This window comes from Cryptotermes secundus, unplaced genomic scaffold (assembly GCF_002891405.2).
Source record: "Cryptotermes secundus unplaced genomic scaffold, Csec_1.0 scaffold1090, whole genome shotgun sequence".
Lineage (NCBI taxonomy): Eukaryota > Metazoa > Arthropoda > Insecta > Blattodea > Kalotermitidae > Cryptotermes > Cryptotermes secundus.
The window spans coordinates 863,496-882,978 of record NW_019734379.1 but is presented as its reverse complement, the minus strand read 5'-3'; the positions used below and the strand labels follow the sequence as shown (position 1 = coordinate 882,978).

At 40.7% G+C, this 19,483-nt stretch overlaps 1 protein-coding gene across 1 annotated transcript in view; it reads left to right on the top strand.

Moving 5' to 3' along the window:
- The window catches only part of LOC111868953, a 517,093-nt gene that overhangs the window by 413,549 nt on the left and 84,061 nt on the right, over window positions 1–19,483 (top strand). Inside the window, exons 7-8 of the mRNA XM_033753245.1 lie at window positions 4,750–4,859; window positions 7,284–7,498. Of these exons, the coding sequence (XP_033609136.1) occupies window positions 4,750–4,859; window positions 7,284–7,498 (325 nt within the window). The remainder of the gene's footprint in view (window positions 1–4,749; window positions 4,860–7,283; window positions 7,499–19,483) is intronic.

The window sequence follows — 19,483 nt, the reverse complement described above, 5'->3', positions numbered from 1 at the left end:
ACTTGAAGAAAGCATTCTTCTGGGATTTGGCACCGTGTATATGTGGTGTTAACCGACGTTTCGGAGGAACGTCGGTTAACGCCACATATACACGGTGTCAAATCCCAGAAGACTGCTTTCTTCATTGTCACCGCCGTGAAAGCCTCAAATCTTACATTCTAAGTAGGTTAGTACGTCCTTCCTAAAACTTGTTACTTCAAATGACATCCTTGAACACGAAGATATGTGGTACAGGATGATTGGCTAGGAGGAAGCCCCGAATTATATAAATCATCCATTAATTTACAAGTTGTGAAATTTCTGGAATGCCTCCCGCCATGCTGGCTGCAGTATTCGCGAGCAAGGCGCGTCATGTCGGCCTAAGTCTCCAGACGGAGGAAAACAGTTTTTACCGCCATGGAAGTGTAAGACTGAGTGTCTCTCTCTTACACAGCGCAAATCGGATGAAATTTTAAAAATGATTCAGTCACAAGCATCCCGTGCAAGAAATGTTGGCTCAATATGTTACCTGCAAAGTTCCGCGAACTGAATTCTAAAATTTATCACCTACCGATTTTATTCTCTGATCTTATACTCCATTTTTTCGTCTTATATGACATATTTTATCATGTTTCTTAGAGCTGTACTTCTCCTTGTCTTTCATTTTGTTATTCTTTCCTCCGTACCTTCATTTTCCTTCCCACGTTTTCCTTATTTCTGTCTCCGTAGCTTCCTTCCTTTTCTTACATCTCTTTATTTCTTCGCGGCGGAGTTACTCTCGTGACTAAGGCATAGGCTGGGAAAGCGAGAATACGGGGTTTGATTCCCGGCAAGGTTAAGAGATTTTCTCTTTTTCATAGCGTCCACCCAACCCCGTGTCCAGTGGATACTCGGGAGTAAATTGACCACAGCGTGAAGCTTTCCACTCACCTCTGCCTGTTGCCGAGGTTAAGAATAATTGGAGCTATACCACCACTCCCTTATATATATATCTGTGTGTGTCTGTGTTCATGTAGGGGTTCTTATTTAAGCACAGGAACATCAGATATGTACTCTGCTCTTCCTCGGTTTGCTTTCCTTTTCCATTTGTAACTGCCTGATTTTGTTTTCTCATTTGTTACGTTTTGCTCCTGAGAATTGATTAAATATTGATAGTCAATTACTTTGCATTACTGAGTGCATGCTTGGTTTATTGCATTCAATTATGCCGCAGTTGAAACACAGTGTAAACAACTCAACTTTGTAGAACTCGCAATAGTCCTAATTGATATTGCTGTTTATAAACAGGCACTCCATTTTGTTGTGACTATTGACACAGTACGGCAGCGCTCTGTGTAAACCATTCGATCACGAAGCGCCCCTCGCGCAACTATTTCCCTTTCGTATTTCACGTCGCAGGTTATGAGTTCGTGCGCGTCTTTTGTCTCCGTGTTCAAGAGCGTTGAAAAGAATAGAAATGTATGGTCACATCTCAGTAGATTTAGGCTGTGATACCGCGTAGTCTTGTAGGTGGATACAAATGTTTCGGAGGAATATGGTCCCTCCATCTTCAGGGTAGAAGTGAGGATACGTTCAGCCGCTACTCACGTTTATCCCGAAGATGATGGCTAGTATATTCCTCTGAAACATTTGTACCCACCTACAAGACTATACGGTGTCATAAGCCGGAGAACCGCAGTTTTAATAATCGCCGCACTAAGAACCTCGTAACTTAGATCTCAAAAGATTTTACATCTGACTATAAATTTTCCAAAATGTGATCCAGTTCACGGAACTGCGAAAAACGGTAAGAAATAGGACGGAAATTCTTTTCTTACATTTCACAAGAATTGTTACCTCTAGAAGAACCATCCCTCGTTGGCGGATGGGGGAAATTATCGTAGTATAGGGTTGGCTGGTCAGTAGGCATATGCAAAAATATTAAGTTGTCCCTACGCTTCGTTAAGCACCACACCATGGAGACGTATGAAAGCGCGGAGGTACGTCGTAACCCCAGCCGCTTTATATCCGGGTAAAGGGTTCGTCATACTTATGGGATACGAGACTGGGCGGGTCCCTGAACCTGCCTGCACTCGGTGGAGTAAGTGAGAAAACCACGAAAACCATCACTCATTATAGCCGGTCTTTGGGCCCGACATTTAAACCCGGTACCTCCCAAATACGAAGCATGAGTGCTATCTACTGATCCAGGATGTACAGTGTATCTACTTCCGAAGTTAATCTGTGAATTGTCATGCTAAGGATTCGTCAGCTCTTTGACATTCAGAATTAACTGCTGTGGAAGACCGTAGAAAATGTCGAGCCGGCATGTCCTGTCCGCGGACGTTGCACTTAACGTCTTCGCATCCGCTGTCTTTGACATTCATTCTTGTATTTCTCACGCAACTCACCCTCCCAAGAAGTTTCATCTTTGAGAGTTTAACACCGAAGTATGACCGTGAAGAACGCTATCTTCTGGACTGTGACAGCTTGAAGCCTGATAAATTCACCGACCTTTCAGAGGAACGTACTGCTTGGATTTTCCCAGTCGAAAAGTGAGCGAAATAAGCAGCGGACGAAGTGCTGTATGCGTACTGCTTGCTGGCATGTTATGCTTACCTTCTTACCCTGACGAGAGAGGGAGTACGTTCGTTTGAAACAGCGGTAAACTTCTGTCGGATTACATGACGTCAGACCCCAGAAAGCTCTTCGCTGTCACCGCCTCGAGTGACTCAAATTTCACACCAGACATGTTGTTTCCCTCATGAATATAAATGTTTATAACCTAGTGGAGCTGTGTGAGGGTCAGACACGAGCATACCTATGACGTTTAGTGACTTAACCACCGGTATCAGATATCTGTGTTGCCTCCCTTGGGATGGTAAACCGCATGGGTAGAAGTTCTCGTTACCCTTATCAACGTTATTAGTTCCTGTCTTGCACGTCCCTCGTTCGGGGCGTTGGGTGTCGCGCTGTTTGTGTTACTGTGTTAGCAAGTAACGGAACAAGTTTCAAACTCGTCAGAACTTTATTTCATTTAGCAACGGGTGGTAGAACGAGAGAGAGAGACAAGAGAAAATAACTGTAAAGAAAGAATATGGAAGGAACAGGAACGAAAGGAAGGAAAGAGGATGTAAAAGGTCAACAGTTCTTCAGAAATGTTAGTACCAAAGTGCACGGTGTCACATTCCATAACTAACCTTCGCAGCGACGTGAGAACCCGTAATAAACCTTTCAGATTTTCTTCCACATTATTTCCTTAAAAGGTTAATCGTTTGTTAATTACGTTCTGCAGTCCTATTGCTGCTAGTGTCAGCTCTGAACTTCGCCATAATAAAGGAACGTAATGAGTTTTCCTCCAATTGAAGTGCCTATTTCTGTCAAGTTACTGTCAGCCTTAGGCCCGCCAGTCTTCGCGCGCAGCTTAATTAATTTCGTGATAGTTCATTGTTCACTTGCTACGTTGATATGCAAAACATTCTGCAGCCATGAACTGAAATTACGAAATAGCATACGTTGGTCACATTCTGGAACTTAACGGTTAACCACAACACGAGAATGCAAACCTCGAACAGTAACGTATATTTGTCTTCTGCTTTCGACTGACTGCCACAGGGTCAGATTGTAACGCTAAAGATTCCCAGCTGGAACTGCATAATAGAACATAATAAGACAAACGAACAGAAAAGCTAATAATTAATAAGGAAGAAATAAGAAAATTGCCATAACTCCAACTAGCAGAATCTTTCTCGAGACGCTAACAGTCGCTCACCTACGTAAATAATTTCCCGTCTTTATGGAACCCGAAGATTCATCATCGTGTTTACAAAACAGCAGCATTCGACTCTGTCCTGAGCATCTGAATCAGTTCTACATGTTGGACAGTATTCAATTCATTATTTTCCTGCAGGCTGCACTATATCTCCCAATTTGTCTCATTCCTAAGTGAACTCGAATGTCAAATATTCACCAATATTCGCCATATTACTCTCTCCTGAGCAGCCGAATCCTATTTATCGAAATTTGTTTTAATGTTATCATATCGACTATGTCTCATCTGCAAATCTGTCCCGTTCTTAGAGCTTTTTGGGGGACTGGTTAAAATCGTATACTGATCCCTCCCCCTGTTACTTTCCTCTCCACCTTGTAATCGTCGTTTTAATAATTGCAGTAATATTGAATGAAGAGAATATATTATGTAACTCCTCATTATGCAGTTTTTTCTTCCCTCTCTCAGGACCAGACGGTCTGCCCTACACTCTGTTCCCATATGTCCTGGATCGTTCTTCTTCTGCGACAGAAACTAAGTTTCAGTATCCGTACAGAACAGCGGGGAAAATTATGTTTTTGCGAGAACCTCACAATTTATTTCACCAAGATCCATCTGGCATCAGTAATGAATTACAATCGGAAAGCCAGATCATGCGGAAATTCACTCGCACGGCAGAACCAAAAACTGTAATCCCACTTTAGGGTGACGAAAAATGCGAAAGCACAGTTTCGGCACCTCTGGTTGAACAGTGAATCTGCCCAATTCCCTGGCCTTGTGCATACGAAGCTAAGATTCGTCGTGGCATTTAAGTTACAAAATACAACCAACTGATTTCAAGTATGTTACATAAATGTTTATTTAATGGAGATAATCAAATATTTTTATTATATGTCCCGTAGAATATTCCACTGCGTGATATGTACGTGGGTTTAGATATTGTAACATTTTGATGTATCAGGGAGGCAGTGAAATGATACTCGATGTATCAGAGTGTAATTTGTGTGGTTTTCTTGTTGTAGATGATAGTGATGTACCCAAGGCCTAACATCTACACTTGTACAGTGCGTGTCTGGTTAAGAGAAATCGGCTTCTCTCTCACTTATGGAGCCCTGATGCTGAAGACATGGAGGTAAGAATTTGGACACGCCACTCAGCAAAAATGCTGAGAATATTGCTAGGCCGTGTACATAACCTATGTTCCAGGCATGTCCACTGAATGTAATTCCAGACACCACAGAACTAATTCTGCAGTGTTCTAACAGTATTATAGGTAGGATACTTGGTTTCTGGATGTTCTCCCTCGTCTGATATGGTTATTTCAACGTCCCTCTAGTCTGACGCTTTGTTGTTGCAAATAAATTTAAAGTTTAAAACACTGATTACCTGTGAGTCTAAATGTTATATACAAAGTACTTTTTCTGTTAAATTATATATAGATACGTAGATATATAGATAAGTAATTGAATGTGGTCTTTTACGATTAAAATTATTTAGTGTGTTTGTTATATTAGACCACTTTTGAATAGCTTCAGTCCCCTTGAAGATCACTGTACCTATTATGTGAAACACTGATCCCGTGTTCTGAACACCACAACATAACCCCATGAGAAGAATACTTTTTTTTTAATAGAATCAGCTAAGCAACTGAATCCCCACCTTTCCATCTGAGAATAGAAACATATTATGATTGTGAAATGCTGTTTGTGTGTTCTGTTTGAATTAATGGACGGAGTCCAGAGCCATTATTACAAAACCACAGAACCAATATGTGATTTTCATTTATTTCAGATTTCAGAGCAGCAAAAGCTGTATCTTAAGAGGGTTATGATAAACTTTCTCAGTAATTAATTATGGAATTCAACATTTGTTCCGAATGTACTTGGACATAGATTTACAGTGTATGGCTGCATGTGCAGCCAACTTAAAACATAGTTCTGAGTTGGTTTAACAAAGAAATCACCAGCCTTGCAATATTTATTAGCCAGTCAGACGCCGTACATTCCACTCGAAAAATTTTGTTCCAGGAAGTAGGTCTGTAATGCAAAGTATAGTACAGCACTGTACTCTTAAATCTCTTAAACGAAAATAATATGGTAACCACGCTGAATATTTTCATGTATAAACAGTAACTGTTGTGTTCATGTAAGTTTATTTGGTGATCTGTCGCAGTTATGTCTATTAATATTAAAATCTGAAGGATTTAATCCTCCAGAACTCTAAAATGCACCATGCCATTATCTGTGCTGTTTAATGTTAGTATTTCTGTTCCTTGATCTGCTACACTAGATCCTATTGTGATTGTGCTGTGGGAATGTATATTTAATTCACATATATGTTAGTTATACAGACTGAAATTGGAGACTTTCTTTGACTAGCAATTTTGCTTCAAGTGTATGACATTTATTTCAATTTAATTTGGATTTTATAATTACAGTTTTTTTCATTATGGAAAATAAAAATTACAACTTTCTGAATGATTACAGTTGTGTTGCCTGCGAGGCAATAATATATATATATATATATATACCATTGAATTACAACAGAATGAAATACCTGGGAGCAATATCATAACAGATCCCCATTATTACTGGTTAACCTGGCCTACATTTTTATAACTCGCTTTTTTAGACAGGTATATATAATACATAGACATTTTCACTCAGATTGTTAAAGTCATGTATTCGAGAATCCTTAAGTTGTTCTATATTTTGTTTTTCTGACTTGGCCCAAGCCAGGCTTCTGACTTCTGTTCAGGAGGCCCTTGTTTTGAATGTCGGCCAGGATACTAACTATCTGACCGAGGTATTTTGTGGTTTTTCCTCAGTCCCTCCGTGTAAGTTCCAGGACAGTGTCAGAAATTACGCCGTGATCATTTCCAACCACATCCTTTGCAATTCTTCAGTCACCAATTATTGTATCATTTGATATTATGTAGTCTTAGCTGCTGACAGCAACATTAAATAAAGTGTAAATAGGGTAAAATATGAAGACAGCGTGTTCTTTTAAGATATTGGTAACTACTGTCAGACAAAATAAAATTTATATCGTAGTGACGTTTATATTTTATGTTCAGTATATGAGTTTGTTGAAGAATGAGATGATTCTGAGAAATAGGTGTGAAATTAAATATGAAGTGGGTTTAAGTAGATTTATAGAGAATGTCCATAAAGCTCTGTCTTGCAGGACATCATAGAAGAGCACTGTACAGGAATGTGTAGTAGCAGTTCTGAGAGAATAATAATTGCAATGAAATTACAGACGAGCTTGAAATAAACTTCAAAAAACTCAGAACTACCACAAATGAGTTCATAATTTGTAGAATAACAAAATAAACAGGGACTTTATGGGTACTCTATATTAATTTGAAAGAGACTGATATTAAATTCCCCAAATAATGTTTTTATATATTCCCAATTACAAATTTAATCGAAATTCACGGAGATAAAAATTAGAACGGATGGATAAACACAGGCTAATGTTCCACTTAAGACACTCTGCACAGAAATAAATCAGAAATGGGTAATATTAATACAACATTTCTTGTGTTATGCAGAATATCGGTGATTTTTCGGGTGCGTTCAGCCAAAGCAGTAAAAATTACAGATCTGGATCTTCTGAAGAGACTTGGAGTCATTGTCACCATCTTTAGTGTGTTCCTGGTGATAAGAACCCTTGTAGCACCACCTCATGTCATCGTAGGCAGAACGGCTGATGATCTGAAAGCATTTCTTTGCCGTACAGACTGGTGGGATCATTCCTTCACTACATGTGAGTAGAACAGTACAGATTTATGAGGCTTTGAAAGTAGAGTTTTTGTTTGTAGCGTAGAGAACTAAGATTCAAAGACTGACGATTTTATGTTTTTTTTCTCTCAGTCACCGTTCACATACAGTAAAACCTGTCAATGTTGTCCACCTTTGGTTTCACTGCAAGTTACATAAAAATATATTAACATTCCTATTTTTGTGTCTGTACTGATTACCTACATAACTGTTGTACATACTGTGTTATTCTTGCCACCATGTTAAGATCAGGCTTGTGGATCACTTTATAATATTCAGTTTCTGAACTTATGACTAATGGATATACTGTTTGCTTCATGTCATTAATGGATCTGAAATGAACTTGTAAGAAATATTTATGGTAATGAATTTTAATCTGTCGGGTCAAAGAAAGAACATTAATTGTGTGTTGTAAGGGTCAAATTGAGACTGAACTCGGGTAATGCTTGCTACTATTCAATCCAGAACCTTTTGTCTTCTCGTCTGCTGTCCAAAAACATAAAAATTAGAATTTACAGAACTATAATTTTGCCTGTGGTTCTGTATGGGTGTGAAACTTGGTCTCTGACATTGAAGGAGGAACATAGACTGAGGGTGTTTGACAACAGGGTCTTGAGGAGAATATTTGGACCGAAGAGAGATGAAGTGACATGAGGTTGGTGAAAACTGCATAATGAGGAGCTTCATAACTTGTACTCTTCTCCAAGTATAATTAGAATGATTAAGTCAAGGAGGATATGGTGGGCAGGTCATGTAGCACGAATGGGGGAGAGGAGGAATGCGTATGGGATATTGGTGGGAAAGCCAGAAGGAAAGAGACCACAAGGAAGACCAAGGCGTAGGTGGATGGACAATATTAGAATGGATCGTAGAGAGATTGGATGGGATAGTATGGATTGGGTAGATTAATTGTGAGTGATTTTCTGTTGTTGCTTTATGTTTGTGTTTGGTATTGGCTGATGTCATGTGGATGAAAAATGCAGGCCTTCCTCTGATTTGGTCACACGCCCCACCCACATTGTCTAGATCCTTATAACAAGACAAACTAACACGCATAAATTTACGACATAGCTCAAGCGGTTAGTCGCTGGCTTCCCAACGCGGCGGCCCGGGTTCGATCCCGGGTCTGGTCAAGTGGGTTTTGTGGTGGACAAAGTGGCGCTGGGTCAGGTTTTCTCCGAGTACTTCGGTTTCCCCTGCCAATCTTCATTCCACCAATTGTTCCACAATCACCCTCGCCTATCATCTGGGGCTGGTACAATAGGCCAGAAGTGGCCGCAGTATAAGAGACTTACTCCCACCCCACTAGCAATATAAAAACCCGCATAAATCACGTGTCTCGTTATGTAATATCCTAAATTGCTCTCCTTCCTCTGTCTCCTCATGTTCAAATATTTCCCTGAGCACTTTCCTCAAATACGTGTAATTCGTATGTAGTTATGTCTGCTGGGACACAGTGCTGTGGAGTCCAGTGAAAGTCAGCCAACATTCTGTAGCTGTATATCACTTTCATTTTGAGGGCTGCCGTATAAGTGAAGCAAGGTACCGACACACAAAAACTGAGGTAATGTGTTCCACTCAAACGTTAGTTTGCTTTCACCTTACTTCACAGCATTATAACCCAGAAGATAGAACCCATGTATGCATGGCAATGATTCTGACATGTAAATCTGTAACATCCATTATCCTCTTCATATGGATAGATGTCTTAAAGTGACAAGCTCTTCCAAGGACCTTTTATTTGTTCTTGTAAAAAGTCTCATCTGGTTGTTGTTTCTTTGGAGTTCATGAGTCATATTACATCCTAGCGCACAGCTGCTGACTTCAGGGTTCCAGACATATCATCATTCATATTTATAACTCCAGTACTTCAAAGACCCCTTTTGGCCTGTTAGTCCTTATTGAGAACAAAACAAAAGAGCTGAATAAAAGCAGTGGAGAAGCGTTTCCTGAAAGAAGAGGCTGAATAGTCAGTGCTTGTCCATATGTGCAGTGGGAATAGACAGAAGTAACCAAAAGAGGTAGCTGATAATGGAGGAGTAATTGAATATGAATAAGGTGGTTGGAACATTTAAAAAAATGATCAAACGTCGTGGATGAGTGAGTGCTGCTCCTGCTTCTTATCATGCGTTCCCTTTTTCATCTCTCAAATCGATCAAGAATCTTCCTTCCTTTACATCTGATGACGGAAAGAGATCAGGTTTCGAAACCGTTGTGTTCGAAATGCTCAATGCAATGGACCATGTTCAGAATAATAGTCATATTTGCAGGGATATGTACTTCATTAAATTAGTTTTTTTTTTTTTTGGTTTTCTGTTATTTGAATGCCTTTTATGTGAAGTCTTCATTACTTTAAATGGGGTTTTACCAGAAACAAAAGCAGGAAGCTTGGCATTGTTATTATTAATATTGTCATGAAAATATAAACCGCTGACTCCGAGTTTATTTTTAATAACATATTAAAAATTTATTGTATTATGTCCCAAGGGTTACCCGAGTATCATCATGTATTATTTGATGTGAGAAGCTGTTGTTTTACGCTGATCGGATATAAAAGGATGTGCTTTGGAAAGCAAACCTTGTGGGCTGTGTATGCCTGCCACTGTTTACAGATGAATGTGGATTGCAATGGATCATACTCATATAGGTTTTCATATCTTCAATGATACCACGCCATTTATAGAGGCAGAAAGTTCGAACAAAATTCAAAATCTCAATATGAAAAGGACCAGTTCTTTCACATCAAACCCGTCGCTAGACACAAACCTGAGGCAGGTAAAGGCAAAAGTTAAGTTATCACTGTGCTTATTTAAGCATTATATCATGATGTATTGAGACGGGAGGTGTAGATCCACGCATTCCTAACCTGGGCACTAAATATAATTTATGAGCAGACTGATTCTGTTAAGTGGCTAGTGCTTTCTAAGTTATATTTCTGGAGTGCTGATCCACATATATTTTTCCGAGATCTAATATTAACCTTAAGTTATCATGTACAAGCGGCCTCCGTAGTCTAGGGGTAACATTTCCACCTCATGACTCAAGGTACGCGGGTTCAAACCCGGCGGAGGTCGTGGAATTTTTAAGGGCGGAAAAATTCGGGGAACAAGGGACTTTAACCCGTGGGCCCCGTGTCGTAGCTTTACGGCACGTAAAAGAACCTCATGTCCCAAGGGGACCACTGAGCCAAATTGATCGGACATTTCCCACCCAACAGTAGTCTCTAACGCCTCTGATAGATGGGGGAAGCATCGAGAGATACCGCTGAGCCAGTAGAGGCCGAACTCGCTGGCTGAGTCGGGACTGATCGGTAGGGTATAGAGACTGGTAGAATATCACAGAGGGGACGTACAATAGACCAGTGGTCGCGGTGCATGGGGAAACCCACCCCTCCAATAATAATAATAAATAATGATATCATGTGCATATTCCACTTTCCCATTTTGTGACAGATTTACCTTTAATGCAGACACCTGTTCACTTTGACCAGAAACATAAGCGCAGTGATGGATCTCATTAGTGGCCACATTATTAAAAGAAACTAACGTGTAAACTAGACATTTTATAGAGTGTCTTGTTTTAATCAAGGAAACAGTTTTTCAGAAGATGGCTGTGCTTCTATCATCAGGTGAACATACGTGTATGAAACCTGCTGTATTGGGTCTAGTAAATGCATCTAATCTGGTCTGAGGGTACAGATTTGCGTCAGCTTGGAGGCCCCAACATTATAGGCTTCATATTTTTCCTGATGCTTCCTTAATCAAAATGAGATGGTGGAAATGCCTAGTACGTACATCAGCACCTTCATTGAAAATCCTTGTACTTATTTCATTGTATTAATCTCTTTCTGTATGTCATATGAGGGAACACTTGTACAAATAATTGGAAAGGGAATTAAAACTCTGACACTTTTCGAATTAAAATAATTCTGAAGTCGTCTTCTGGGTTTAGGCACCGTGTATTCTTCGTTTTGGCCGACGTTTTGGAGGAACGTAGCGCCTCCATCTTCAGAGCAGTAGAATGGCTTGGAATGCGGAGAGCAGTAGCTGTGGTGATAGGATGTGAAAGGTGCTGCTTATATACGAAGTAGGCAGGGGGGTGGTTAGGGAGAACGGACCAATGGGAGCAGTGGGGAGCGATTAAGACCATATATGGTGTGTGTTGATTAAGGGAGGGGGGAAGAAACGTCGGCCAAAACGAAGAATACACGGTGCCTAAACCCAGAAGACGACTTTCTTCATTGTCATCGCCGTGAAAACCTCAAAACTTACATAAAATAATTCTGTTGAAACATGTATGATTTGAGTTGTCATTATACAGTGCTATTCATCTAGCCCAGAATAGTATCCATTAGACCGCCATTATGATCAAGGTAATAAACACTCGGGTTTCATAAAACGGAATTTATTAACCGCCTGAACAGTTGAACATTCTTCATGACTATGTTTCACGAAGTCAGGATTCATTACGCTTTTGAAGGAAACTTCAAAGGTTACCCTTAGTGGATCCATTCTAAGGCTTCATACCCTGTTTCTCCAAACATAAAAAAGCAGGTTAATAATAATAACAATACGTATGTTGGTGACCAGAATTCAAACTATTGGCTCTTATAACATTATTCAGCTCACAAGTATGATGGTTGCCCTGGTATTCGGACTCTATTATCAGAGATACACAGACGTGACGCTGGATGAAACTCCCATTTCTGTAAAGAGAACTGGGTGAGTGAGATTCTGAGTCTACATACATATATGTAGTTTCTACAGAAATGTGTGAATTGCTGGAAATGTTTGCTATACATAAATATCAGAAGAAAATAAGAGAAGTCTGTGGTTAGGGATTCCCGCAGGAGAGACAGTAGCAGTTTAGAGGTTTGACATGTTTGTTCCCATAGGACTTCTTCCACTCCAGCCAGCCGCAATCTCCGTAACATTATCCTTTCCTACCAGCATAGCACCAATCTATACGATTCTTACATCCCTCTCTGGCCATCCAACCACTCCTTCTGCTCTCACAGAACTTCACCAGCAGCTACGGTGAAGGAGAAATTGAAAATATTTGAAGAACGGGAGAACCCCAGTCCAATCACCCATATAAAATTACATTTCTGAAGGATTCAGAATTTCATCTTAACCAGAAAATTCTAACGTTGACCCATAGGCCTCAAATTAGAACTGTACTTCTCTATCTTGCAAGGCTATGGTATTTTTAATACTGTTTCAAGGAACTGAAAATTATGCAAAAGTGGATGATTAATCCCTTACAGCACAATGGTATCTCCCCTGCTTCAGCTATAAAGTGGTCCTGTGTGTTCCTTACAAAGTGAATTTGTGTTTTATTTTTTATTCTTACAACAAACAACAGTTATTTTCTTAAACATCTCTAACTCACTGGTCTGTGTAATGTAAGTGCAGTGTGTTTCCTATGGGGTAGTACGAGTAACTAATTTTCTTTGGTGCCATGTATGTGTTATAAAAATTGTTTCGATCATTTAATTTTCAGATATAATATTTGTAGCATCTATTTTTCTTTCACTGGTGCTATTCGTTGGCTCTGTAAGAACCTTGGTCTTCTTTATCACACATTTCCATTCTCTGTTACTTTCCTTTTGCCTCCATCTCTTCACTTTCATCTTTCATAAATTATTCTCTTCATCCTCTGGCCATCTCATCTGGAACCTTCTCAGCTTTCGTTCATCTTCAGGCGTACGTTTCGAAAGGTTCGTAGTTACCGTTGCTTGACCAGTTCAAGTCACATGCCCCAACCACTCCAACATTCTTGTACGTGCTTCATGAAATTCTCTCACTTCTTGGTTAGTTCTGATTCTCAAAACCCCTTGCTCATTTACTCGTCAATACATTTTCCGATATTTATCGCGTCGTTATCCTCTCCATTCTGAGACCATGACTCACACCCATACATCACAACTTGATATATTAACATTACTTTATACGTTTAATATTTTTATTCTGCTCAGTTTTAGACTTTCAGCTGTAAACTGTAACAGTATTGAAGAGCACGGTGTTCTGTGGTGTAAAAGCCTGACTTTTCGGAGGAGGAGCCCCAGAAGGCCATCATACATATCTGAGACCTTGATCTGAAAGTTTGTGACGACGGTACATCAGTAGAAGTATTATGTTTCTGTACATTGTCCACCGCCCTGTCGTTATTTAGAAACACAGCGTTTCGGAGACTGGGTTCTGTCTTCGTCTTCAGGTAAACCCTATTCAGTTGGGCCCAATCGATAGAGCTGATTTGGTGGTGTACACGTATGTGGAGATAGAGACTAGCTCTGTCAATCGGCTCCAACTGATGTGTTACCTGAAGACGGAATGCAGTCTCCGAAACGTTGTTTTTTTTAAATAAAAACAGGACGATGGATAATGTCCAGAAACATACTATTTATCGTATATTCTTGTTCTTATTTCTCTTTGTCACTTGGCTGGAACACCGGTTATCCTCTCTAGAATTTCTTGTACTTTTCCTCAGTCCATCCAGGCAGATTTGGCGGTAACACCTCAAATTATGTTAAGTCCGCATCATTACCCAAACTTTCCAATTTATTACGTACTAACCACCCCACTTTTTGGCTCTATATAATCTGGCGGATACCGAGAGCTTCGTGACGTAAAACGCAAGCAAAATTAGTTTCTTAATGCTTATTTTTTGGTGGAGTGGGACTAATTTCCTTGTACTGCGGCCACTTCTGGCCTATTGTACCAGCCCCAGATGATAGGTGAGGGTGATTGTGGAGCAATTGGTGGAATGAAGATTGGCAGGGGAAACCGAAGTACTCGGAGAAAACCTGCCCCAGCGCCACTTTGTCCACCACAAATCCCACTTGACCAGACCGGGATCGAACCCGGGCCGCCGCGGTGGGAAGCCAGCGACTAACCGCTTGAGCTATGGCGTGGCCTTCTTCCTGCATTTGCTTCCGGAGATTTCATACAGTAATGTCACTTTTCTATATCGATTCTGCGTGTGCGGTGTGAGATAGTGTGTCCTAAGGACGTATGTTCACAGTCACGGGGTCGAGATACAAACCCGAGACCTCCCGAATATGACGCTGACTACTTAACCGTGACATTCTGTCTCCTATCCTTCGGTACCCTAAAGTGTCACTCGTCAAAGTTGAAGGCTTCCAGTACTTTACAAGCATGAATACTATTACGATGTTGAATAAATCTGTTCATATCCCTGATTTGATTAGACACATTTCAATTTTCAGTTCATTCACCAGATGTATCGTCGGTTTCCGCTCTAATGTTTATTCGATCAGAAATAAAAGTGAAGGGGTGGGAATAAACATTGCGTTCAGATTCATCCCCACCAATTATATGCTTCACAGCTTTTTGTTTATAGGAGCATTGGGTATTTTACAAAACGTTTTCTGTTTGTTCTGAAATTCCACCCACTGGGTCCGGGCGACCTCATACATATACTGTGTTTCCGCCCACGTTTGAAGCCTGTCCTTTTTAATTTTGAAATCTGCCTGTTATTTGACTCACATTTAATATGAACGTAACCAATTATATAATGCAATTTGGTGTTTCCAAATTCCCCGCCAGATATTAATCTTCGGGATTCACGTACCGTATTCTAACCAGAACTGAAATGTATCGACAAATTTTAAATTGACTAATTTCATGGAAATCCATTCAGCGGTTATCGAGATTATTTCATCGGAAATAATAATGTGATTTTGGCCTATGCATTATGTTCGAAGAACGAATCAGGAACGTTGTATCCGAGGCTGTCTCAACGGTGACTATGAAAAGTGCCATATTCTGCTCTGTGACGCCGTATAGTCCGATGGAAGTGAACTCATCTAATAACGCTTGTGTATGTGCATGTCCTAGGCGGAGGCTTAACCAAGCATACCTTGATATATATGCAGCAGTAGCGTAAGTTCTATGAGTTTTACTCAAAACCCTGTATTTCCGTGAGCCGTTCTGTCACTCAAAGAATTCATATTACCTCTACAAGTAAACTTGAAGATTACAGTTCGTGGAATGTGAGGCAATGCATTTCGGTAGGAAGCAGCAGAAACTTTGGTACGTATCTCCCAAACTACACGGCGTCACATCCACAGAGAAATATAATTTTCATGTGCATCGATTTGAAAACCTCTGATCTCCTTATTTTCTGGGCTACAACCCTGTGTGGGTCTTGGCCTCCTCCGTGGTTTCGTATCAATAAATTATTCCGGCACGGGGTCGTTAGCTCTACGTCCAACCCCCAGTCTGGAGGAGCAAGGAATACACTTCGTCTGCCCCTTGGTCTTTGACTTGTCTGGCATTCGTGGCCCTACCAGGAGCTTAAGCTCCCGCCAGCATATCTCTCCGGGCCTCTGGAGGCCCGCAAACCTCCTCTCCACGATAAGGCAGTAGTCCTCAGGAGGGTCTCAGATCTTGCGCATATAAAATTACTTTGAATAAAATTTAATTTCTTCTTACAAATTTCTCATTCGGTAAATTTTGGAAACATCAGTTTAAATAAACATGAGGTCATATTTCCTCTCCAAACACTCATATAAGTAGCGTGTCTCTTGCATGTTTGAGGCTTCTTGTGTATGCGGCTATGTTTGTTTATACTTCAGAGGGTTTGAGATATCTAACCTTAAAGTCAAGAAATACAACTTATTCCAATCTTATTGGACTTTTAAATGTTTGCGTAAGGGAATGTTTTAAAGACAAGTTAGAGTATTCGTTTATGGAAGGGAGAGTAAGAGAGTTACTTGATTTCAGCTCTCATATGCGTGACATGATTTGTTTACAGAACGTGGCTTCCACGAAGATGGGAAATATTCATATGAAGCTCCAGAGTAAATACTAGAAGATTCTTCACCATGCTCATATCCGGTACTTAGCATAACGTGGGTTTCATCTTCAAGAAATTAAGTAAATATAGTCTCTCTCGCTTTTGCTACGTAACTTGTCATTTCTTAATATATTTTCATTCCATGAAATTTCCTGTTGCTCATCATGTCATCAGAAGCATCTACCTTTCTATCGTCTGAGCCGGTTCAGTGCATTTCACATCTGCATGAATAACCTGTCTGAACCAACTCTGGTAGCAGGTCACACAGTTTGAGCGTTGCTGAAATCATAGTCCGCCATCAGAAAGAATTCGGGGCCAGTTTCGGTCGATCTCCACTCCTGATGACATTTGTTCTCGTTTGTCTTTTTTAATTGCCATTTCACAAGAGGTTTCTTCGCCAAACTTCCGTATTCATTACTTGTATTATTTATTCTATCCACGTTCCCAGAATTATCTAATATTTATTTTAATTTCATCCTCTCAGCCACTCCTAAATCTCTGAAGAACGAAGTGTGTTATAAAGTCACTATAACTGGTCTCAGTAGTCAACACGGCCGAAACTTGCATGTTTTCACATTTCGGTCGCCATATTTTATTTGTTTCTCACTTTCTACGTCATTGCTTTTACTTTACTTTTTTTTTTCGTACTTTCTGGCCCCAACTGGGTCCTATCCTGATACGTCTCANTCTTCCCCCCCCCCCGGTGCCCTCTGACCGAAAGGTGGTGCTTGCCTGCGCACAGCGCTATAACCATTGTCTTAAAGCGCACGCGAACGGCGTTAATTCGGAATCAGAAATTAATTCGAAGTGGTCTCTTCCTTGGTCTTTCTCTATATCAGGAATTTATATTTTTTGTTTTCGAATCTGTACTGGGTGCTAAAGTCATCATAATGACCATGATTTAATTACGCTAATAATAATAATTAGATGGATGAAACTATGAAGACCTTAATGTTTCGCCATTGTGACCAGTAGTATTGAACTCATGTTCTTCTTCTTCTTGGCGTTATCTTCCTGTGGGTCTTCAGCTTCGAGAGTAATGCATCCTCCGAGACTCCAGCCTCTAAATCTCGAACTTCCATAGTGGATTGAACATCTGTTTTCCTTTTATATGTCGATCTCTTCTTCTTTCTCCTGTTGATGATCAGTGCAACACTTTTTTTTTCGGTAGCGTTTCCTCCTTCAGGAGTACGCAGTAGCGTAGTTGGTTGGGGTACTATGCTACAAGCCGGAAAGTCGCGGGTTCGATTCCCGATGAGGTCATTGGATTTTTCAGTTGACGTAATCCTTCAGTCCCTACTATGGCCCTGGGTTCGACTCAGCCTCTAACAGAAATGAGCACCAGGAATCTTCCTGAGGGTAAAGGGCGGCCGGTGCGGAAGGCTGATCTCACCGCCATCTGTGAGCCAGTTGTCTAGAAAATGTGGGATCCTCGACAATTCTATGGGCCTCCACGGTATGTTACAAGGATCCCCCCCTCTTCAGTATGATCATACCACGTGACTGTATTAAGTATTTAAAATTTCAAGGTTTAACACATCGGAACTGTAAGATGCAGCTTGCCAGCAGCGAGGATTGTTAATGGCGCTACAGCCCCAGTGGGCCTAGGCCTACCTCCATGAACATCTCCGTTCACTTCGGTTTTTCTACATCTTACACATTCGGTAGGACTCCTTGGGCGGGTGATCAGCTCGTCGCAAGGCCTCTACCTGTACACAAACACAGAAAAACGTACACACACATCCATGCCCTGAGTGGGATTCGAACCCACGATCCCGGCTTCAAAGCGAGCGAAGACAGCACATGCCTTAGACCGCTCGGCTACCGTGACCGGCGTTAATGCTATTTATCATTCTTTAATAATAACCAACATTTCCTCCCTTCAGTACTCTCTGTAGGCTGTTCATTGAATTCTTGAAGCTTTGTCGGTCCGACTGTACTCCTGCATCGACTGTTTGCTCTCCGGTTATCAGAGTCTTATATTGATGATTTTGATGAACAACTTTGCAGTTCCTGGCAGTGTAAACTGTTCTCTTGTTTTTGCTGCTCGCATTCTATCGCTGCAATCCTTTCTGCTCTGTGAACTCCCTCAAACTTCTGATGAACTGATTTTTGACCCATGAACTAGTGTGCGACATGAAACGAACACAACTTCGTCACTTTTTCTGCTGTCTGTTTCATTCTCTATATCTACCATGAATGTCCTTTGTGTTAGCGAGGATGGAATGTTGCGCGCTCTGTTATAACTTAGATTCACGTATTTCAATAACGAGTTTTCCTTACGCATGTATTACGGGAAAATATGATTCCACGCATATTCAGTAAAACATAGAAACTGTCGACCTAATCAACTGGTATTTCCTGCACACACACACACACACATATATATATATATATATATTGTGACATGTCTAACCATTGCTGAGCAACGGGAAGTGGAACGAATTACCACGAAGACAGACCCTTGATAAACGGTCGGTTGCCAAGTTACGCAACAGTAAGGAAAACGGTGTTTGTCCGTGCCGTAGCGCGCTGGTTGCTACGCAGCGTTGCTGTGAACACGGCGTATTCATAAGAGACAGACCCATCTTCTCGTCAGAGAGGATGTTACATAAGGACTATTACCGCAAGAGTTCAGTTGGAAAATAAAATCTCTGGTCGTGGGCCTCAAGGGGCCTGATGCAAAGACGAACTGATTGGCGGTAAACCGGCAGTCGTAAAGTAACTCTGACTCTGACTCTGAGCGGGAGTAACCAGTCAGTTGCAGTTTAGCATTGGCTGGAGTGAATGGAAGCAGGAGAAGCAATTGTGATACTGCCGCTGGCAGTAGTTGTGAGATTGTGAATTGTGTAAATGTAAGAGCGAATGTGCAATAAATTCGCTAGATCCAGAACGGCGTGAAGTTAGTTGTCGCGTGACATATACCCAACACGTGACAATTTATATATATATATATACAGTAAAACTTGGTTATAGCAACATCGGTTTCTGCGACACCTTGTCTATTGCGTCAAATATTCAATGGTACGAACTAATTCCTCATAAAGCAACTGTTTTTATACCTTGCTTAGTACGACATGCACAAATGCATCAACCTCGTATGTAACGTCATTTTCATTCCTGAATTTCTCTGATATGGACATTGAACGTA